This window comes from Hyaena hyaena, unplaced genomic scaffold, assembly GCF_003009895.1.
Source record: "Hyaena hyaena isolate Hyena2069 unplaced genomic scaffold, ASM300989v1 scaffold_47, whole genome shotgun sequence".
In the NCBI taxonomy this organism is placed as follows: Eukaryota; Metazoa; Chordata; class Mammalia; order Carnivora; family Hyaenidae; genus Hyaena; species Hyaena hyaena.
The window spans coordinates 244,968-269,450 of NW_024080679.1; the positions used below are offsets into that span (position 1 = coordinate 244,968).

The 24,483-nt window shown below is 36.5% G+C and overlaps 1 protein-coding gene across 4 annotated transcripts in view; it reads right to left on the reverse strand.

Annotated features, from left to right (window-relative positions):
• The window catches only part of RELCH (RAB11 binding and LisH domain, coiled-coil and HEAT repeat containing), a 112,374-nt gene that overhangs the window by 32,447 nt on the left and 55,444 nt on the right, over nt 1-24,483 (reverse strand). For all 4 annotated transcript variants that reach the window (XM_039230517.1, XM_039230516.1, XM_039230515.1 and 1 more), the window contains exons 12-20: nt 18,968-19,058; nt 16,217-16,288; nt 14,184-14,324; nt 13,328-13,492; nt 10,918-11,065; nt 7,373-7,529; nt 6,632-6,755; nt 4,604-4,652; nt 2,116-2,195 (exon numbers count right to left, since the gene is read on the reverse strand). In XM_039230517.1, coding sequence (XP_039086448.1) covers nt 2,116-2,195; nt 4,604-4,652; nt 6,632-6,755; nt 7,373-7,529; nt 10,918-11,065; nt 13,328-13,492; nt 14,184-14,324; nt 16,217-16,288; nt 18,968-19,058 — 1,027 coding nt within the window. The remainder of the gene's footprint in view (nt 1-2,115; nt 2,196-4,603; nt 4,653-6,631; nt 6,756-7,372; nt 7,530-10,917; nt 11,066-13,327; nt 13,493-14,183; nt 14,325-16,216; nt 16,289-18,967; nt 19,059-24,483) is intronic.

A 24,483-nucleotide genomic window follows, 5' to 3' on the forward strand; every position in this document is an offset into this window, starting at 1 on the left:
TAAAAAATGTATTTGATTCAAAATAGTTTTCGACTAAATACAAAATAGTTTTCGACTAACAGCTTTTCAGCTCTTTTTCTCTTTTAAAGAGAGTGGAAAATGGTATGCATACTATTGTGCCTGGCAATATGCTAGGATTTAATCTCCACGAGTTTATGAACAATAGAGACAATCTATTAAAGTTACATGACTTAAAATACCCTACACATAAGGATTGTGTGTATATTCATATTATGAGGCAGTCTTTGAAACCAGTGTAGAAAAGTTTAAAGGAATACTGTGCTACTTTAACAGAACTGGAGTTTCTGTTGAAAGGTATGTGATACTGTAGGACCATATTTTAAAACTGTAAGATGGCTGTGGAAACCAACTTGACAATAAACTATTTTAAAAAAATCTGTAAGATGGCTTAAATCTGTTTTGGAAGAAGAGTGTAATAAATATGAATTATGCTTTGAATTCAAAGGGCAAAAGAAATGTTAGGTATTAATGGGGGAAAACCCAGGAAAAAAGGTCCTCCTTTTTGACTCTTAATTCTAAACTCTATTCATTTTTATTATTATTATTAAAAAAAATTTTTTTAATGTCTTTATTTTGAGAGATAGAGACAGAGAGCAAGCGGGGGAGGGGCAGAGAGAGAGGGAGACACAGGATCTGAAGCAGGCTCCAGGCTCTGAGTGGTCAGCACAGAGCCCGACGCAGAGCTTTAACCCACAGAATGTGAGATTATAACGTGAGCTGAAGTCGGACACTTAACCGACTGAGCCACCCAGGGCACCCCTATTATTATTTTTTTAAGTAATCTCTACACCCAATGTGGGGCTCGAACTCATGACCCTGAGATCAAGAGTTACATGCTCTACCTACTGAGCCAGCCAGGTGCCCCTCACATTCTAATTTCTAATTTTTAAAAAATGTTTATTTATTTTGACAGGGGGAGAGAGAGAGAGAGAGAGAGAGAGAGAGCAAGCAGGGGAGGGGTAGAGAGAGGGGGAGAGAAAGAATCCTAAGCAGACTCTGCACTGTAGGCCTGATTTTAGGCTCGAGCTCATGGACTATGAGATCATGGCCTGAACTGAGATCTAGAGTTGGATGCTTAACCGACTGAGCCGGCCAGGTGTCCCTCACATTCCAATTTCTAAAAATGCTTTATCCTGAATCCATACTTTGACCTTATTGGTGGGGCTGTCTCACACTTGAAAATGACTGATATACCTTAATATACACCATGTGTTGTTTCCTTAAAACAATGGTAAGTAGAATGTGGTAGTTTGTTGTATTGGTGACCACCAATGAACCATACCTCCTGGCTCACACTTTGGTTCGTGCCCTCTTCTGGAATCTGGGCTGGGCCTGTAACTTGCTTTAACTAAGTGAAGGCAACAGAGTGATGTGCAAACTCCAAGCCTAAGTTTTAGGCTAGCAGGTGCTGTTTCTGAGCTCTGAGGAACCCTGAGCCACATGTAGTAAGTCTGGCTGTGCTGCTCCAGAGGCCCCGTGGGAGAGAGAGAAGCCCTAAGAATACACGGAGACTGATGCTCAGTCAGCCTCGCTGACCTCCCTTCCAACCAAAAGCTTGAATGCAACATGAGTGACTGACCACCCGCAAGGCCACAAAAGAGAGGCCGAGTTGAGCAAAGTCCATGAGCAAATAAAAATGTTACAATAAGCCATTGTTTTAGGGTAATTTATTATGCAGTAGCAATTATGAAACATAAGGCATTATTAAAAATTTTTTGCTAAAAATGATACGGTATAGTATTCTACAGCATTTTGTAGTTTACTCCACCTAATACATGTGCTTTATTTGCTATTTATTTATGAAAAATTAATGAGACAATGAAACTTTGCTAAGCATAATCTAATGCTTCTAACAAAATATCAAGAAGCACAGAATCTCTAAATTTATTTGTTCAAGATTTGTTCAATGAAGACTTATTAAAATATGCTCTACACTATAAATTACTTCTTGAATAAAACAGATATATAAATTTTGTTTTCCTTTATGGGCAATTGTTAATACATATTACTTTTATAATATAAAAGCATAATATTATATATGTTTCTAAAGAGAAAGTGCTTTTCCATTTTCTAGTAATAGGACTTTTCCCTTACCTGAATATAACACGTAAGGACTCCTGTTGCATAAATAGGGACAGTAGCTTTAGTGAGGACACCATTTCCTGCTGAGGAATCTAAAATCATTAAAATAATTTTAGAAATCTGCAGTATTTTAAGTGTAAAGCAAAAAGTCACAATGCAAATTATATTTAAAATTCCAACTGGTTATAAGGCTTACACATGCATATTATTATTACTTTGGAAAATAATTTTGATTAAAATACATATCCTAATTGTTGTAAAAATACAGATAATACTTTTTATAAAACCATTAGCATAAACATTTTTGATAGATGGGAAAGAGCTCTAATAACTAAAACGAGATGCTAAACTCTCATTTCCATACTCAGAAATTAGAGCTTTCTTGAAGTCTCCCAAGTGCCAGTCTGTACAAGCGGGTCTTAAATTTTTATGCTTTCAATCTACAGTATTCAGTAAAAAGTAAAGACACTGAGTTAAAAGGAGGCACCTGGATATATATTATTTAATCTGCTTCCAGATATGAGACACACCTAGTTTCTAGTACTAGTCTAGTTCCAGAGCCGCTCCTGCATCCTCCGTAGGAATTTTCAGCCGGATGACCCTGACTTTTTGCTGGGAAAATGGAGGCGAAGTGAAGTGGCAGAAGAGAGGCAAGCACTCCAGCACAGGATCAGTACCCTGTGATTACTACTGTAAAATCATCTGTAGATGATTTCAAAAAAGAAATTCTAGAGATGACATGACATTATTTATAGCAACAATAGCTCGTTTATTGTTCTTTAAGCACGATTTTAAGTGCTTTATATTTGCTCTTATGTATCCCCAAATTTTTACTTACTTTTTTCCTATTTTTGTATGGCTTGAAATTCTTTTCAGAAAATAGTACATAAAAAAAATTTAACTAACCGCCCTGAAGAAATTGTAGCAAAAAAGAAAGTTCCATTTTCACATCAATTAGTACTTGAGATTTGTTTATGCTTTTAGTAAGAGTAATTTTTTCTTTGGGGGAGTACTGATACTGGTTGAATGTGACGATAGTAGTTGAGAGTTAGGTCTGAGCTTAGGAATACAGGCTTAAGTTGGATTCATAGATATAAACTATATATACAGGGATTAGTAATCTCTTCCTACATGAAAAACTAGATTCTCAGAGCTAACTAATAATTCTAAAAACCGTCAGTTTTTAAAATATGTAAATATTCTTTACTAATTTATCATTAGAATAACTAAACAGATAATACCAACTTTTAGGCATTCTAAACATTAACTCTTGAAAATATATCAACATTAACCCTTGAAAATATATCAACATTAACCCTTGAAAATATATCAACATTAACCCTTGGGAAGCACTGATCAAAAAAGATCTCATCATATTTCAAACTTAAAAGGAAAAGATTTATTCATTCATCTCTAACAATCTCTGAGGACAGCTCAAGATAGGTTTTCTAGATTACTAGAAACCTCTAAGGTAGGACAGTGATTAAGAATTACCTATATGTCCAAAACTGACCAAGTAAAAAAGAAAAAAAAAGGAGGGCTATATATTTGTCTTTCTAACACTTTCTATAATTTATTTGTAGAGACTAGAAAAATACACGGGAAGTTAAGATCCACAAAGAAACAAGTTTTTAGGTCAATGGCGCTCTAAGTAGACTTCTTAAGACAGAGGAGTGAAAGCTATCAACAGAGGGACTTGAACTGCCCATTCAAGTATGAGTTTTTTTTAATTTTTTTATTTTGAGAGTGCGTGCACGCATGCATGCATGTGGGGGAAGGGCAGAGAGAGGCAGAGAAGATCCCAAGCAGGTTCTGCACTATCAGTGGGGCTAGATCTGATGGCCATGAGATCATGACCTGAACTGAAACCAAGAACTTAACTGACTGAACTACCCAGGTGCCCCTTAAGCATGTAGTTTCATTTTAAAACCATACGCACATCTTACATTCTCTTCCACTATATTTTATTTCATTTTAAAAATTCTAAATAACTAATTATGAATTAGAGATCCATTATTTTATAATTTTCTGTATTGTGAATATACTATTTCAAACCTACAAGGGTACAAGTACTCAGTTTGAGAAACTTCGCCTTAGGTCAATTTAATTGCAAGGGAGGTAGATATTTATAATCAAATTTATAAAACCAAGAAATGAATTTGCCTTTTCACTGTACTTGCTAGTTCATTTATACAATTTGCACACAATGGGCATAGTATTTTTCCTGAGTAAAGAGATTCAATTGTTTTTAAAAGTAATAACAAATGGGGGCGCCTGGGTAGCTCAGTTGGTTGGACGTCTGAGTTTGGCTCAGGTCATGGTCATACAGCTTGTGCGTTTGAGTCCTGCATCAGGCTCAGTGCTGACAGTTCAGGTTCTGTGTCACCCTCTCTTTATGTCCATCCCCTGCTTGCACTCCATGTCTTTCTCTCTCTCAAAAATAAATGTTAAAAAAATTAAAATTAAATTAAAAAAAAAAACTAATAACAAATGAACTTACCAATGTTTTCTTCAGACAGTCTTAAAATCTCCTGGAACTGAGGTTTGACCTAAAGCAACCCAAAGAAAAGATCCAAAAAGTTTCAGTCCAATGGATCAATTGAAAATTAAATAAAATGCTTACTACTGCTACTACTACATTCATTCATTCATTCATTCATTCATTCATTCATCATTCACTCTGCTTTATGGACCATTTAAGTAATCAGAAATATAACAATTTCTTTTTTTTTTTAAGGTTATTTATTTTGAGAGTGCAAATGCACGCAGGAGCTGTCAGCATGGCACCTGATGTAGGGCTCGATCTCACGAACTGTGAGAATATGACCTGAGCCGAAATCAAGAATTGGACACTAAACCAACTGAGCTACCCAGGAGCCCAGGAGATATAACAATTCATAAGAGGCTTAAAATAAAAAAAGAGTCAAGTTTTTGACTTGTTTTGACAAGTTTTGACTAAAAACAACACTTTTAGAGAGAAAATATTTTCAAAATCAATTCAAGTCAGCAGGTATTTTCTGAAGTCTTTGGTTTCTTTCACTAAATTAAAATAATTTCCAAGATGACTTCACGTGCTTGAAATTATTACATCTTAAAAATTCATGATAGAAAGATTATTTAGGTAAATATTATATTATTAGATATGCTTTTTAAAACTTTGCTGTATTTAAAAGGAATGAATAAGAAATTCCATTCGTTTAAGGTATTCAATAAGTAACATATTCATCATGTAATATCCATCTGCTTAAATTTTAACTTCCTTAAAATTGAAATTTAAGCATCAAATACAGAATTTACCTATAATTTTTTAAGCTCTTAAATGCTTACTTCAATTTTTTATTTTTAACATTATCACAGATTTCAGGGCACTGAAGTCAACCATGTACTGATTAAGTATTCAAGTGAACTCCTACTTACTTTTTTTTTATAATAGCTACTTCTTTTGGAGATGTCAAACAATTTTTGCCAATGTTGATAACCATAAAATCAAATTATATTTAATAATTAGATGTTAGTGAAAAATATAAAATGATCTGGCTTCTTCTACAGTAGCATCAAGGTCTAAGTGTTTGGCCTCCTAGCGACAGGTCAGGCATAAGAACTTAAACGGAGGGGAGCCCACAGTTAGAAGATTAATCTGCAGCATCATACTTAGAGAACAAAAAGACACTGAAGTAACTTCTTCAGTTCACGCATGCCAAGGCTAAGCCCAGATAACTTAATTGTTATAGGTCACAAACATAATAGGATTATAACTAATTTTCTGAATTTTATCCAGTCTCCTGTACCAAACTATTTTGCTTTAAATGTTTAGATAACTACAAAGTAATAGTTAATAGTAAAGAGCTGCACAAAATTCTTACCTTTTAAACCTCTTGATTAGCATTTGATTATAACAATTGTATCTTTATGTTTTTACTACCTCTCTAAAGAACTGCCTTGACAATATGCTAGCAAGACAAAGGGATTAAAGATGAAACTGGGATCTAAGGACATTCCAACTGTAGTATCCAAAACTGTAAAATAACCTGGATATGCAGATGTGACAAACACTAGTTTTGGTAGTGACTGAAATATGCAGCATGAATCTCAAGTGTCCACGCTATTCGAAGAGCTGGTCTGGCAGCAAGTCTTCGATAGAGGCTATGTTGGTTCCACAGTCGCCTGGGGCTTTGAACAAAGTGTGCTGAGCAAACAGCTGTTTCCTGAACGTGTGGTGGGTGCTAAGGCAGTAGAAGTGCATCAAAGAATCAGTGGAGTCCCCTGATATGGCCTATGCTGGAAATCTTTAAGAAATCTAGTGTGTAGATGTTATATCCAAGTCTGGATACAACTAAGTTTAGGCTAAATCATCTAAAAACAAATAAAGGTAAGAATATTACTGACTAGAATTTTCTTTTACTATCATAGCTTTCTAAGATATTAAAAGGTAAAGTTCATGCTTTTATTTAATCTGTTACAGCATTAATTAACACATTACATTTCTCTATCTCTTGCATATAAGAAAATATGGAATACAAATTTTTACCTTAGTGTTTGTAAAAATTTTGCCAAATGTCCGGCAAAGGCGCCAGAAAAATCTGGAGAATTCATGGACACAGGCAGTTGAAGTAACGTTAATTTTGCCAACTATTTCTATAAGTTGTGGCAACCTGAATGTGAAAGGAAAGAAAAATAGGCAGGGGATACATATGAATTACTGTTTCCTTGCCAATGTCTGCACAATGCAAATCTAACAACCTATTGTTTCGCTTTTCACAGCCGGTAAAATTGCAAATCAAAGGAGTGGTTTGAGATGCTCTGAAAAGATTTTAAATTTATATTCTACTCTATAAACTTCTTAAATTTTAACTGCTTGCCATAAAATATATGGAACCTTAACGGCAGAGTTTTTACTATGGAGTTAATGAGACACAAATCACTGGATTTGATGCTTCACACAAGAGCCTGGCTAACAAGGCATCCATGTTAGCTTCAGAAATGACAATCAAGATGTAGTTAAAATCCATCACACTATCAGACAACAAGGCAGCAGACAGGTCCTTTTGATATAATCCGGCAGCACCATCCTTACAGATAAATACCTACGTATCCAGTGGTATAAATCTCCTCTCCTTAAGAAGTTTACCACAGATAATGCCAAGTTATGTTTTATTACATTTTTTAGATTCTGTTGTATTTTGTCCCTCAGTGCCAAAGCTAAACACAGTGAGCTATCTTCCATCGACTGTTGGAGGCGTACCACATGAATATGGAGGCGGTAACTTACAATTGATTGACAACCCACAGTAAAGTCTCCCAGCCTGTTGTACCCTCGTGTTCCAGCTGGTAATCATAAAGTTGTAGGAGCACTGCCAATTGCTCACGACTTCCAATTATAGTAGACACATCTTGAAGAGGCGACATAGGCCGAGGGAACCTAGTCACTATAAATAATGGAAACAAAACAAATAATGTGAAAATGGCAGTTTGTGAAGCTAACTAGTCTGTGAGAAGGCAAATAAGATTGTCTCCTGATATTTTATTGCTTATGATAAACTTTAGAAAACTGAAAGATATTAATCAAAACATTTTTTTAAAAAATGAAACAAATTCTTGTCACATGTGAACAAACTGAACACATCTGAAAAATGATTTTAGGAGACTAAATAGTTAATAAATGGATACTGTAATGAAATAGTTTGCTAATGAAGAGTGAATTCATTTAGGTTAAATTAAAGTTGGCCCAAAGATAAGATGTTAGCTGAAACATGGATTTGAATTTGATTAAAAGAAAAAAAAAGAAATACTTGTAATTCCACCAGACTATTTATGTCAATGAAATAGAGAACACTTCTTGATGGCTATTAAATGGATAACATATGCCAACACCTCATTAACTCTTAGAAACCCCTAATTGCCCAACAACTCCTGCATAGAGGCTAATATCCTAAAAGATGCAAAAATACATAATTTTCTCAAAACATGTTAATGGCTTAATAATTATTATTAAACTTAAGAAAACATAAATTCACATAATTTTTAAAATGTTCAAAAACAAAATTAAGATGTTATTGTCTCTATATACTGCCCAAGTCTTTTAACAATATATTAAAGACAGATAAAGGTCACCCCCTTGCTAGTTGAACTCTCCTATTTGCTATCATAATACACCAACCAACAAATAAATGAGTTTGGGTAACATGGTATCTCTCACTATCTGAGGTTTCTGCTTGAATCCTCACTGTATCTCAATCCAGGAATAAACAGATTTGGATTGCGAAAGATATTTGTCCTTCTTATAGAAATGTATCATGTCAAAGGATATCTGATTTAATTTCAAACCGGGTTATAGAATACTTGTCACAATCTGCTGTACTATGATAGGATGAATGTCATTCCTTCATTAATACTAATAAGCTATTGAAAAATAATAGAACAGTTTAAAGTAAAATAGATGTGTCAAGATTAACTACAGGGAAAGTGAGGTCTAAAGATTTAAAGGTAGGTCCAACAGAAGCAAAATAATGTCAAAAAATAAGCAATTATTTGGGTAACTCAATTATTACAGGTAAGTAAACAGAATGGTTCAAGAAACATTGTTCTTTTTAACAGGATTTTTAACACTATAGAACTACAGAAAGGTCCCCAGAACGTCATTTTAATAGGATAGCAAAATACCAGCATTTTACTGTCAATAAAACAATCACAATTATCCCAAAGTAACAGCTGTTATGACTCTTTAGTGTATTCCCCTCTCATTAGAATGTAAGCTCTCTGAAAGCAGAAAGTTGTGTCTATTTTATTCATGAATGTATCTCAAGTGTTTAGAATAGTGCCTGGCATAAATATTAGCTACTGCTGTAGAATAAATTGGCAATAAAAATATTTGTGTTTCTATTATTTAAGAGAAAATAAATCTTCACTTAGAATGAATTATATCCCAAATAGAGGGATGTATATATAGGTAGACATACAGACATGGATGTATAGACCCTAAATAAGAATATAATATTTTCTCATTTAAAATAAATAATTTATAACCAAGAAGTGGGTATAATAACATTAACAATTATGGCTGCCGTTAAAAGTCAGAGAGTCATATTCAGTCTAGAAGAATTATAAAGGGAAGGTTACTTTTGGTATGATGAAGACATAATCACAAGGAAAGGTCACATAAACACTGGAAGAAATATATACAGGATGGTAAAGCAGTTGTTTTGACAAGTTTCATCTAATCCCAAGCACAAGCTTGGCATCAGGTAACATTCAAGAGTTAGTTTTATAAATGAATGAATGAATGACAGCAAATGTTATAGGTTAATCTATGTGCCCTCCAAAAAATTGCTACACTGAGGCCCTAATCTCAGAATGTGACCTTATTTGGAAACAGTGTCGTTGTGGATGTAATTAGGTAAGATGAGGTCATACTGGAGTAGGGCGGGCCTCTAGTCTACTATTACCAATCTTATAAAAAGGGGAAATCTGGACATACCAACACACACAGAGGGAGAACGGAACATGAAAATGAAGGCAGAGGTTGGGGTGATGAGTCTATAAGCCAAGGAATGACAAAGATTGCTAGCAAAACACCAGAAGCGAGGAGGGAGGCATGGGACAGCGCCTTCCTCAGAGCCATCAGAAGGAACCAAACCTGCTGACAGCATGATCTGAAACCTTGAGCGTTCCAGAACTGTGGGACAACAGATTTCAGTTTGTGGTATTTGATTATGGCAGCCCTAGCACACCAATATGGCAGGACACAAAGAGAAAGAGTGGGAATTAGACAGGAAAGCCCCTAGGCAGACAAAGAACCTTAGTATATGCAGGGGTGGAACCTGAAGCAGTCGGCTGTGAATGCTTTATGAAGACTTTTTGTAACAGTCTGAATTTTCCTTCTCCTCAGTAATATTTTAAAATATTAAATTAACCCCATCTATTCTCAATTTTTCCAGTAAAACAGACATTCAAATGTAATATGCCATTTTTGTGCTGTGCTTGGACACTGCTTCACATCTCAAATATTATAGGTAAACTGCCCACAGTTTACTTTACGTGACAACTGGAATTCTAAAAACAGCGTCTGTTGACATGTTAGCGTTCTTTTGTTTATCAGAAGTTGGCAAGACACATGGACAATTTCACAAATTTGAGAAATCGGCAAAGGGATCTCATATAGAGTAACAGCCTGTCTACAGCCATTTATCCTAGGGATTGGGTGCAGTGGGGTTACTAAGTGCCATGGGTCAAAGGTCACTTAATGGTTAGGTGGACATTGAGATAAGAAAATTCTGGCCTTTGCTATCAATTTCACATATTTCTGAAAATAAGTCATATTCCTTCTTCGGAGAAAAACATCCTGTTGCATATGCTTACGTTCCTGTCGAGGACATAGTAGGAAAGAGTAATTATATTTACCTTCCCCGATTGAAAATAAGATGAAACAGGTGGGGGAGAAAAAGTGTAAAGAAAGTGGAAATGACAAGCTTCATAAACTGGCAATGGTAACTATTAGGTGAATCTTTTCATTAATTCAGCTCTATTAATGAAAGAAAACTTATTTCGGCCACCGGAAAAAAAGGTTGTAAAAAGACTATTGATTAGGAATGGAAAGAAAGTACAAATATTAGAAAACATACTAAGAGGCTTATCCATAAAAGATGAAGCCACAGTTTACCCTACCTATCTTACCATCTATGACCACGAAATTCCACACATGTTTTAGTAATTATGCTTTCATATAAAGTAATTTTTAGAAGTTTAACCAAAAACAACTCCTTGGGAAGCTAAGCTGCCAATGTTCTACATCTTCCTTCCAAAATTTCAGGTCAGTACCTTCTATCTGTGGCACTTCACCATGAAGCTTGGCTTTGCTGGAGAAAGGTGCATTCTGCAGCACTAATGCAAAGAGAGAGGGGATCAAGGACTGCAAAGCGGAAAGATACATGTGGAGCTTATGTTCATCCAGCCCGTGCTCGCCTTCCTGAAACATAAGGAGGTGGAAGCTAGTTTTAGTTTTCTGAAATTAAGTATTTATAATGCTCTTCCTTTCTGTGGCAATTAATGACACAATTAAGAAATCTGTATGTTAGACTCAGCACAACACCTAATGGAGATATCCATGAATCTTTTCTTAACTTCTCTAAGTACATGAAAATGTGAGGAAGCACTAAGGCACTCGATAAGCAATAAAATCTTTCATATAGAAAACTTCAGGGTGAACATCAATCATTTCCATTTGTATGCAACTTCTTTTACAGGCTTTTTTTCTCCCCCCACCCCAATGTTTGTTTATTTTTGAGAGAGGGAGAGAGAGCGCGCATGCGCAAGCAGGGGAGGGGCAGAGAGAGAGGGAGACACAGAATCTGAAGCAGGTTCCAAGCTTTGAGCTGTCAGCACAGAGCCCGATGCAGGGCTCGAACTCAGGAACATGACCTGAGCCAAAGTTGGATACTTAACCCACAGAGCCACCCAGGCAGCCTCAGGCTTTTTTTCTTTTAAATGGGTCTTATTCTTTGAAATTTGTAAGTCAGGATAAAGAAATTAAAGTGATCCACACGAATCACTTTATTTATTTTTTTATTTTTTTAATGTTTTTTAAATTTATTTCTAGGAGAGAGACAGCGTGAGCAGGGGAGGGTCAGAGAGAGAGGGAGTCACGGATTGAAACAGGCTCCAGGCTCTGAGCTGGCAGTCAGCACAGAGCCCGACGCAGGGCTCGAACCCACGAACTGTGAGATCATGACCTAAGTGAAAGTCGGACGCTTAACCGACTAAGCCACCCAGGCGCCCCCACATGAATCACTTTAAATGTTCAACTGTTGAACCAGCAAGAGCTTTTGCTATTTTCCTTCTCTCACATCCGATCTTCTTATACAGATTTGGTGGCATCTGAATGCGGCAGCACTTAAAGCACTTTAAAGTACTTCAATGAAGAGATGAAATGGAGGATAAAAAATTTCGAAAGGAAACAAAAGAGGTAACAGAAAGAAAAAAAGAGTAAGAGGATTGGTATGGTACACAGAAACCAACTGTTAAACTGAAAAATATAATCATTAGATAAAAATGTTTACTAATAAATATGTTACTAATATTACAAAAGCTGTGTCAGAGGTACCAGATATATGAGTTACACACGATCAAGTTCTAAATTAATCTCTTCATGGAAGACTTACTAGTTATGCTGAATACTTCAGGTACGTTTAATAGCAAATGGAATTAACCATATTATGAAATGGAACTTCATAAAAATAAGGTATTGATAAATATCAGGTAGAAGGAATACAAACATTTAAAAAATACTTTAAAAAATTTCCCAGGTTTCATAAAAAGGAGTACTTTCCAGTCTACTTGTCTATTTATAGTTTTTTTTTTTAAATACCCACTTGAAATTTATAGAGAAAACAGCCCAATTTTTAAATTAAAGAACTACATATAAGACTGTTTACAGAGTAGTTAAGAGCCTTAAAATTCTTTAAAATTTGGGGGTAGAACGAAAGAGATCCTGGTTCCGTCATCTGACAGCTCTAAGGCCCTGGGCAAGCTACCTAAATGCTCAAAATACCAAAATATATTTCAAAGCTACCAAAAACCAAAATATAGTTCAAAGGGTTGTTAAGAATGAAATAATCTATATTATTTATGAAGTATCTAAAGAATGATGCACATAAGACACATTAAAGAAATGTTAGTTTTTCTTCTAGACTCTAAAAGGGAATTTTCGTATAAAAATTAGATCAAGAAGTTACTATCTTTCTTTCAACTTTTCTTCATTTCTTTTACTTGGGGAAAACAGAAAACATTCATTTTAAGAAGTGAGAAAATGAACTACTGCAGTGAAATAAGTACAAGTAAAGCATTTTGACATCGCGTAAACAAGAAAGCCTTAGATACTAATATTTTAGTTAACTGCCTTCCAAGAACTGGAGCTGATATTTTACCCCAATCCTTAAATCTTTGGAAGACACGAGGAAGAGCTAACTTTCTGCATAACGTATGGGTGAGTTCCACAAAGGTGCTACTTCAGCTTATAAACCCAGAGCATGCCCTTCCTTGCTGAGCTGTAGCAAAGCAGAACTTCCTTAAACCTCTTTTGGCTCCAGACCAATACAATCTTTAACTGGCAAGTTATCAGAATGTTCAGCTTGGTGGTACTTTCTGTCTTTGTTCCCCAGCGTTCTTTCAAGATGACTGAGAACATGCTCTTTACATTTCTATAAACTGTCTAAATAAAGAAAGCATTTACCCTGAGAAGTTTTTCTATCTTGTTCAGCAATGTAGGTATAAGATGAGACTGTAAATTTCCAAGTTCTGTAGTCCAGGCAGCATAGGCTGGTAAAAATACTTGATGTGTTGCACTAACTACTCTTTCTGAGGGATCACCCAAGGCTGACAGCAACAATTCAAAACCCTGCCAAAAGGAAACAGGTAAAATTTAGATCTTCAGAAGAATAAATAAATAAAAAACCCCCAACCTTAATGAAAAGCAATGAAGTATACACTGTAGTATGTTTAGAGAACACTTTAAGCAAGAAAGTAAGCCATCCATAATACTATCCTTCCCATTTTTTTAAAAGAAAATGTCATGTATCCACTGATGTAGAAACCAAACAGAAATGGCGATAAACCCAGCATGCTTTGTGCCAATTTCCTGCCACAAAACCATGGCAGATACTGTAAATGAATCACAGTGCTCTTTTTTTTTTTTTTTTTAATGTTTTATTTATTTCTAGGAGAGAGAGAGAGAGACAGCATGAGCAGGGGAGGGTCAGAGAGAGAGGGAGTGACAGACTCTGAAACAGGCTCCAGGCTCTGAGCTGGCTGTCAGCACAGAGCCCGACGCGGGGCTCGAACCCATGAACCACGAGATCATGACCTGAGCGAAAGTCGGACGCTTAACCGACTAAGCCACCCGGGCGCCCCTACAGTGCTCTTTCTTTTGAATTGAAGAAGTAAAACCAGGCAGCCCACTGCAATGGGCTAAAACTGGGATGCCTGCCAGCTCTACTACAGATTATTGTGTAGCTGAATCAGAGATCTGGAATATTAAATTATTCGGAATTTTATAATGAGGTAAATGGGGTTCATTCTGAAAAACATACCTGTTGGTATTTGTCTGGATCATCAATGTATCCCATAATGATTCCAAGGCTTTTGATCACAGCTTCTCTTACTAAGTCCGCCTTATCTTCCATTAACATTTGTTGCAACATTGAGAGAACCAAGGAGCTACGGATTTCTTTCTGAAAGTAAACAAAAACATGTTTTTACTATTTATTTTACACTAGAGGCAGAAAAGTATAGGAAATAATACAACAGACATCCACATATTAAACAATCCAGATTATATATATATATATATATACATACATACACACACATTAGCATTTTGCTATGTTTGCTTTAAGTCTTCATTTTTCAAAGACATAAAACATTACAGATACAGCTTAAGTTTCACTCTCCTCCCCCCTTCCTCTCTAAAGATAACATCTAGAGGCGCCTGCGTGGCTCAGTCGGTTAAGCATCTGACTTCAGCTCAGGTCACCATCTCACAGTTTGTGAGTTCGAGCTCCACACCGGGCTCTGTGCGGACAGCTCGGAGCCTGGAGCCTGCTTCTGATTCTGTGTCTCCCTCTCTCTCTCTGCCCCTCCACCACTCATGCTCTGTCTCTCTCTCTCTCAAAAATAAATAAACTTAAAAAAAAAAAAGATGACATCTACCCTGAATTTGGTATTGTCACCCAATAAATATGTGCAACCACTTTAAACCCTAGAGCACATAGTAGGAAGCACTTATGGAAAATTGACAAAGTCAACCCTGTGCTATAAATGGACAATGACTCTTCTACACTACCTGTTTAACTCAGAGAAGAGTTCTCAGAGTTATAATAACAGGAGGGATTAAAAACACCACTCTGGTAATCAAAACATTAGCCTGCGGTGTGCAAACATTATAAAATTCCGGTGTTCCTATTTTTTGCAGAACTGAGAAAAAACTTCAAACAGGATGATAAAATATGGGAGTAAACTTAAAAATACTTCAAAGGGAATTGCATTGCTATTCTCAGATGCAATTATTTAATGTCAACCATTGTTGTGTCTTAATTTCACACAATTTTTTTTGTTAAAGAACGTTTTAGCCTAATTAATGGCTGAAGGTAAAATAAAGAGCTATAACCATTATGCAAATTCTTCCCCTTCTTTCCCTTCTTTGCACCATTATAATTTGATCAGTTTATGACATTCTTCAAACCCAAACTTGTTTACCTATAATGATAATGGTTAGAATAAAATAAAGATAGAAGATGACCATTTTCATAAACTTACAGTGTGATTTTAGTATGCAGGGCAAGATCTACAGTCATTTTTAAGTGACCTAGTCTTTGCTTTGACTTCTTAGATACAAAAAAATATATAATTTTAGCACAGTTTGGTCACATTTAGGTTGGTGAATATGCCTTTTAGTACAGGGTAGAACAGCTTTTTATCCCCTTTGTGCTTGTGATGTTCATCTGTCTTGGAACAGTAAATAAAAGCATGATCAAACTTACTCATGTATATGTATGTATACGATTTATCACAACAATAAGACACGAGTTTTCTCCTATAACGTAGGAGAATATTAAAAAAGATTTCACCACACCCCCATCCTGGTGAAGGTATGGGAACATAAGAACTCCAAGGTACTGATGACAGGCGTATAAATCTGTGCTATCTTGGTTTGGGGCAATTTAACACTGTCAAAAATGCAAATGCTGAAAGAGGCAAAATGTGGAGGTACTAACAGCATGAAAAATTTAAAAAATACATAGATACCCACACAAGAACCTGTCAATAGTGTTTACTGTCAGGGATTAAGAACATTACATACAGTATGATAAATTTTGGGTTAGAAAAATTCAAATATAAAAATGCAAACTGTTGCACGCTTAGATATCAACAGTAGGGGCACGTGGGTGGTTCAGTAGGTTGAGTGTCCGACTTTTGATTTTGGCTCAGGTTATGATGCCAGTGGGATTGAGCCCTGCATCAGGCTCTGCACTGAACACGGAGTCTGCTTAAGATTCTCTCTCTCTGTCCCTCCGCCCCTCTTAAAAGGAAAAAAAGTTTTTAAGAAAAAAATGACAGTTCTTACAGGAAGGTAAGGGGCCAATGCTCCACAGGATTCCGCCACAAGTAGTCGTCTTTCTGGGTATTTGTGGTTAATCTAGAGCAAAAAATAAATAAATCAAGCACCAACAAATAACCTCCTTTCCTCCAACAGAGAATTGCTTTTCATAATAAATCCTGTTAAGAATGCAATAAAGCTTCTTTTTTTCCCCACTTCTGGGAATCCCTGTGAGGCTATGACCGGATCAGGAATAAGGGAATCAGAGAGAGCCTAAAAAATGAGATCACAAGGGTTATCTGTTAAAAAAAAAAGGATAAAGCAAAGACGAAAATGCGGCAAGGTGTCTAGAGATTGTGGGCTTGCCTATGACTAGGCTTTCCTTACGAAGTCAGGAGGAGTTTTCTTCAGTCCTGGTAACATTCGTTTAGTTTTAAACTTGAAAAATCCAGCTTCTGAATATGATAGACATGGCTTATTAACAGGTGCCAGGAATAACTCATCAGTTCTCTTATTCAACTAAGGGATTAGGAAGTTAATCAATGATTTAACCAGAACCCTTGACTAGTGATATGATTTTGTTTCTAAAGTAAGCAGACTTCAATCCATTTCTGGTAGTATGTGCAAGACGATGGGGCTTTGGTGTTGTGATGACTACACTGTACTATAATAAACAAAAATAGCAACAAAAAAAATGACACATACTGGGTTTTGTTGCCATATGTCTTCTTCACAGAATATAAATCTTTCCTTGACTGGAAAAGAAGTATATCTGTTCTCATATTCCCACAGGAAAAGGTGACATAATTCATTAATGTATTGGATGCCTAAAATTAAGAAAAGAAATCACATAGCAATCTACCGGGCAACAGATCGGAGGTAGTCAGCTAGATAGATCTCCGATATGCATGTTTATTCAGGTTATAGAAGAGGTGGTGGTAAAGATACTTGTAACTAATATCTGTAAATTAAATTTAATCCAGAAATAGTAATCCTGAAAGCAGAATGATTTGAATGTCAAAGTATGCTATACATAACTTTGCTTTTGCTTTTCTTTAGTCTAGCTCAATGAGCCTTAAAATTAAATGTACATATAAAAATCAATTGTATTTCTCTATATTGCAACCAATACTGAATTAAGAAAATTCTATTTGCAATAGTATCGGAAAGAATAAAATATTTAGGAAATCAGTTGAAAAGAGAAGTATAAAAATTATGTTCTGATAACCACAAGATATCATTGAAAGAAAATTTAAAGGAACCAAATACATGGAAACACGTCCTAAATTCATGGTTTGGAAGGCTCACATTAGGATGGCAATACTCTCCATACTGATCTACAGAAATCAATGCAATCCTCATGAAAATTCCAGATGGCTTCTGGCAGAAACTGACAAATTCATCCTAAATTAGCATGGAAACCCAAGGGACCCAGAATAGCCAAAACAATCTTGGACATACGAGAAGGAAGTTCAAAGGTTTGGAGTTTCTTTTTGGGGTGATAAAACTTTTCTAAAATTGATTGTGGTGGCGGTTGCACAAGTCTGTGGGCACACTAAACACCACTGAAGTGTGCCTTTAAATGGGTATGTGGTATCTGAGTATCTCAATAAAGCTCAATAGAAAGAAAAGGAAATAGAAAACATTATTAAATGTAATATGTTTACATATAAATAACAATATAGACTTGTAAACTGAAAGTTGTATATGTTATTTCCAAGTTAATTTGACCTTCAAAGATTACAGCCTCATCTTAAATTAGCATGCATTATAATCTACAGAGGACATAAAAGATTGTCAGAGATAACAAGACCATATATAATGTTCACTTCACAAATTTAATTTAGCTTAAACTCTAATAAATTTTAAAGGAAAAAATGAATACTCAAAGAAATTAGGAACAGAATTCTAAAAGAGTATACGCTTTAGTGATATTCCAGAGACCAGTATTTTTTAAGAATAAATGACTATGTTATTATAAATAGGGCCATGAAATTTGCCTTTATAAGAAATTCATCTTTTTTTTAAGGTGGATAAATAACCCACATAATGACCTAAATATCAAGTCTAGAAAGTCAAAGATACATAGGACTGGAATATTAAAATTCAACATAAAACCAAAAGTACTGTTAGTAGTGAGTTGATTACAAATACAAAAACTTCCCATATCAACAGTTTACATTTTATATTCTGTATAGCTTTGCAATATATACAAGTATATAATACATATACTATTTCTATTACCTACACACACACATACATGCACACAACACACAGAGCCTTCTTGCACTCCCTTGAATTCATCAAGCTCGCACCTGAGGGCTTCTGTATTTGCAGTAATTTACTCCATTCAGATCCTTGCAGAAACATCATGTTCTCGGAGATTCCTGTTCTGACCACCCTTTCTCAAACAGCATTCTCCATCATTCTCTAACTCTTATCCTGCTTTATTTTTCTTCATAGTTTATAATAATACAAGACAGATCATTTATTTGTTTATTCTTATCTCCCAACGAAAAGGTCTCTGTCTTTTGTTTACCACTGTACCTGGCACTGGAACTAGTTCCTTTATTCATTCTTCTTATTGGAAGAATGAATAAAAAAGCAAGGCATCCCAGAGCATTCTCCAGTGCTATTAAATCATTGTGCTGGTCTACAGAAACAGCAGCATAATTCAGATCCCACATAATTCCCAACGGCATTTAAAAAAAGAAAATATGAACACCCATAATAAATTACAGTATAACAGCTAGGGGAAAACCCAATACAGTTATTTACCTGTTCCCAGCACTGTGGTAAAAGTTCAGCTTCTACACGTGTTGGTCCAACATGGCGTGCAAATGCTACACAACCTGTCAGTATCATCTGCCTGAAAAATAATACAAATGAATAAAGATTTATACTTACATTAGAAAGCACAACTAGGACTAAGGGTTAAAAAGAGTCAGCTCTGCTGGCTCAGTCAGTTAAGCGCCCACTCTTGATTTTGGCTCAGGTCATTATCTCATGGTTCATGGGCTTGAGCTCTGTGTTGGGTTCTATGCTGACAGTGGAGAGCCTGCTTGGGATTCTCTCTCTTCCTCTCTCTCTCCTGCCCTCCTTTGCTGGCTCGTGCCCCCTGTCCCTGTACCCCCCCACGACACACACCTTCTCTCTTAAACAGTGGGGCACCTGGGTGGCTCAGTCAGTTAAGTGTCCATATCTTGGTTTCACTCAGGTCATGATCTCAGGGTTTTGTGAGTTCAAGCCCCACATTGGGCCCTGCACTGGCAGCAAGGAGCCTGCTTGGGATTCTCTCTCCCCTTCTCTCTGCCCCTCCCTGACTCACGTTGTCTCTGTCTCTCTCAAAACAAATAAACTTAAAATAAATAAACAAACATTAAAAAATTTTAAAAAGCTCCATAATTCACACAACATACATCAGTTTTGTACAATCAAATTAGACTTTTCTTACAACGGACTAGGCTGCCACCACAAGAACGAGTTCCTTAAGATTCGTTCCTCTAACAGTGGCAACACCATTTGTGAGATGTTGTGAAGTTATTCTCTATTGGCGTGAAGCTGAATCTCATAACCTCCTAAATTAAATTCCCATCCATGCATGTTGAGATAATATGTCTAATGCTTCAGCATCTAAGAATTTGTTTCTAGCCACTAAAACAACCAATGATTATTCAGCCAGTATTTCTGTAATTTAAAACTAGGGTAAAATGATATTTATTACATTTTAAAAAATTTATTTACTTATTTTGACAGAGAGAAGGCATGAGTGAGTAGGGGAGGGGCAGAGAGAGAGGGAAAGAGAGACAATCCTAAGCAGGCTCTGTGCTGTCAGTGTGCAGCCTGACACAGGACATGATCTCACAAACTAAGAGATCGTGACAGAAGCTGAAATCAAGAGTCAGACACTTAACCAATGGAACCCCCGTAAAATGATATTTCTAAAATTAGAATTCTATACCCAAGATAACTGCAGTAGGCATCTTCTAACATGGTTCCCAATAATGTCCACCAACATTCATGCTGTTGTAGCCTGGACCTAATGACCTGCTTCCAGTGAAAAGAATGATGGCCAAAGCGATGGAATGTCATTTCTGAGATTAGGTTACAAAACTTTGTGACATCCAGCTTCGGGACCCTCTCTACTGCCTTCTCAGCTGGCATGCCTTGATAAAGTATGTAGTCATGTTGGGGAGGTCTATGTGGCAAGGAACTGAAGGAAACACTGGCCAAAAGCTGGCAAGAAACTGAGGTCTTCAATCCAAAAACCCATGAGAAACTGAATCTTGCTAATGACCAACTATGTGAATAAGCTCAGAAGCAAATCCTTCCAAGTTGAGCCTTGACAGGACCACAGCCCCAGCCAACATGCGGATTACAGCCTTGTAAGAGATCCTGAAGCAAGACTCAGAATGACTCACATAAACTGTAATATAAAAAAATGAGTATTATTTTAATTCGCAGACAACATGATATTCTATATAGAAAACCTGAAAGACTCCACCAAAAAAGTGCTAGAATACATGAATTCAGCAAAGTCACAGGATATAAAATCAACATGCAGAAATCTGTTGCATTTCTATACACCAATAACAGAGCAACAGAAAAAGAAATCAAGGAATTGATCCCATTTGCAATTGCACCAAAAACAATAAGATACCTAAGAATGAACCTAACCAAAGAGGTAAAAGATCTATGCTCCAAAAACTAACACATATGAAAGAAACTGAAGAGGACACAAAGAAATGGGAAAACATTCCATGCTCACAGATTAGAAAAACAAACATTGTTAAAATGTCTATACTACCCAAAGCAATTCCTATCAAAACACCACCAGCATTTTTCGCAGAGCTAGAACAAACAATCCTAAAATCTGTATGGAACCACAAAAGGCCCTGAATAGCCAAAGCAATCCTGAAAAAGAAAACCAAAACTGGAGGCATCATGATTCCAGATTTCAAGCTATAGTCATTAAGACAGTATGGTACTGGCACAAAAACAGACACTCAGATCACTGGAACAGAATAGAGAACCCAGAAATGGACTCACAACTATATGGTCAACTCATCTCAACAGAGCAGGAAAAAATATCCACTGGAGAAAAGACCGTCTCTTCAACAAAAGGTGTTGGGAAAGTTGAATGGCAACACGCACAAGAATGAAACGGGACCACTTTCTTACACCATACACAAAATAAATTCAAAATGGATGAAAGACCTAAACGTGAGACACCAAACCAACAAAATCCTAGAAGAGAACACTGGCAGCAACCTCTTTGACCTTGGCCACAGCAACTTATTAGACACATCACCAGAGGCAAGGGGAACAAAAGTAAACAGGAACTACTAGGACTTCAAGACAAAAAGCGTCTGCACAGTGAAGGAAACAATCAACAAAAGTAAAAGGCAGCCTTTGGAATGGGAGAAGATCTTTGCAAATGACATATCTGATAAAGGGTTAGTATGTAAAATCTATAATGAACTTGTCAAATTCAACATCCAGAAAACAAATAAGCCAGTTAAGAAATGAGCAGAAGATGGGGCGCCTGGGTGGCTCAGTCCATTGAGTGTCCAACTTTGGCTCAGGTCGTGATCTCATGGCTCGTGGGTTCGAGCCCTATGTCAGGCTCTGTGCTAACAGCTCAGAGCCTGGAGCCTGCTTCAGATTCTGTGTCCCTCTCTCACTTTGTTCCTCTTCTGCTCATGCTCTGCCTCCCTCCCTCTCTTTCAAGAATAAATAAACATTAACAAAGGAAAGAAAGAAATGGGCAGAAAACATGCATAGACAGTTTTCCAAAGAAGACATCCAGATGGCTAACAGACACATGAAAAGATGCTCAAGATCACTCATCATCAGGGAAATACAAATCAAAACCACAATGAAATACCACTTCAGACCTTTCAGAGTGGCTAAAATTAGGGGCGCCTGGGTGGCTGAATTGGTTAAGCACCTGACTTTTCATTTTGGCTCAGGTCTCAATCTCACAGTTCTTGAATTCGAGCCTTGCATTAGGCTCTGCACTGTGAATGCAGCACTGTCTGTCCTTCCCTTGCTCACTCTCTCTCTCAAAAATAAACATTAAAAAAATTAATGTATCTTGGTGCTTAAAAAATAGCTAAATAGCATAAGAAACAATAGTTGTTGGCAAGGATTAGAGAAAAAGGAACTCTCATGCACTGTTGGTGGGAATGCAAACTGGTGCATTCACTCAGGAGAACAGTATGGAGGTTCCACAAAAGACTAAAAATAGAACTACCCTGCGACCCAGCCATTGCACTATTAGGTATTTACCTAAAAGACACAAAAATACAGACTCGAAGGGGTACATGCAGCCCAATGTTTACAGCATCATCATCAACAATAGAAAAAGTATGGAGAGAGCTCAAATGTCCATTGACTGCCGAATGGATAAAGATGCGCGCGCGCGCACACACACACACACACACACACACACACACACACACACCCCACGCTGGAATATTACAGGGCCATCAAAAAGAATGAAATCTTGCAACCTGCAATGATGTGAATGAGGCTAGAATGTATTAAGTGAAATAACTCGATCAGAAAAAGATAATACCATATAATTTTACTCATGTGAAATTTAAGAAACAAAACAGATGAACATATGGGAAGGGGAGGAAAAAAGATGAGAGAGGGAAACAAACCGCAAGAGACTCTTAATGAAAGAGAACAAACTATGGGTTGACAGAGGGAGGTGGTTGGAGATGGGCTAGATGGGTGATGGGTACGAAGGAGGGCACGTGTGATGAGCACTGGGTGTCGTATGTAAGTGACGAATCAGTGAATTCTACCCCTGAAACCAATATTGCACTGTATGTCAACTAGCTAAAATTTAAATTAAAAAAAAAAAAGTCTTTCACTTTGTGCACTTAAAGAGCTGTTACAGACCCCAAAGGATACTTGGACCACACTTTGAGAATCACTTTGTTAGAGCAAACCTTTCTGTCTATAAAAATAAGAATATCTTGTTTGCTTTGAATGCCTTAAGAGTTTGGGTACTTGGGTGTCAGAAATCAACTAATCATCAGTAATGCTGTTAACACAAAGCTGATGTAATAATTTGACTTTTGTATCTTCAATTATGCCTAGTGATTAAATTTCATATTGACTGTGGGAAAAAATGAGTGTTATTTTAAACCACTTTCTTCTGGTGTAATTTGTCCCTAGAATAGTATATATTTAATTAATATAACTTCATTTGAATTGACAGATTTGAAACTTATAAGAGTTTTAAATTTTAAATACAATTTTTCACTCTTCAGAATGAAGTTACATTTTAAATGATTTTAAAATAAAGAATTATAAATTTTTCCATTTTTTAAAAAATTGTATTTTTTTTGTTTATTTTTGAGAGAAAGATAGATACAGTGAGGGCAGGGGAGGGGCAGAGAGAGAGGGAGACACAAAATCTGAAGCAGGCTCCAGGTTCTGAGCTGTCAGAACAGAGCCTGATGTGGAGCCTGAACTCATGAACTGTGAGATTATGACCTGAGCTAAAGTCAGATGCTTAACCAACTAAGCCACCCAGGTGCCCCAAGTTTTTCCAGTTTTGATTATCTAGTTCAAAACAGTATAACCAGATGGAAAAAGAGAGTATGTTTTCAATACATGGTTTTGTTTTTAAGGTTTATTTATTTTTTAGAGAGAGAGGGAGAGAGGGAGAGAAGGAGGTAAGAAGGTAGGAGCAGAGAGAGAGGGGGACAGAGGATCTGAAGTAGCCTCTGAGCTGCAGAGAGCCTGATGTGGGGCTCGAACCCATGAACCGTAAGATCATGACCTGCGCTGAAGTCTGACACTTAACCGACTGAGCCACCCAGGTGCCCCTTCAATACATGTTTTAAAGTAGCCAACTTCAAGGAAAAGCAAATTAGAATGTTTTATTCATATTAATTATAAAAATAGCATTTTAAGCCCAGGCATTGCTCACTGCTATTTCTCAATATAAGTCAACTCAACTTAAACTGAAAAATAACTAAATTTCTATTTAATTTAGTCAGATTAGCTATTACTATTCTCTCAGGCTGAGAAGAATAATGACAAAGATCATCTGGACAACAATGAGGCAAATGTTGGGGCATCTGGGTGGCTCAGTCGGTTGAGCATCCAACTTCGGCTCAGGTCATGATCTCACAGTTCGTGGGTTGAAGCCCCACGTCGGGTTTTGTGCTGACAGCAGAGCCTGGAGCCTGCTTCAATGAGGCAAATGTTGAGCCAGTATATCTTCATTGTATATTGCAGCTTCTTCTCACCAGAATCTTGTATTTTTAAAT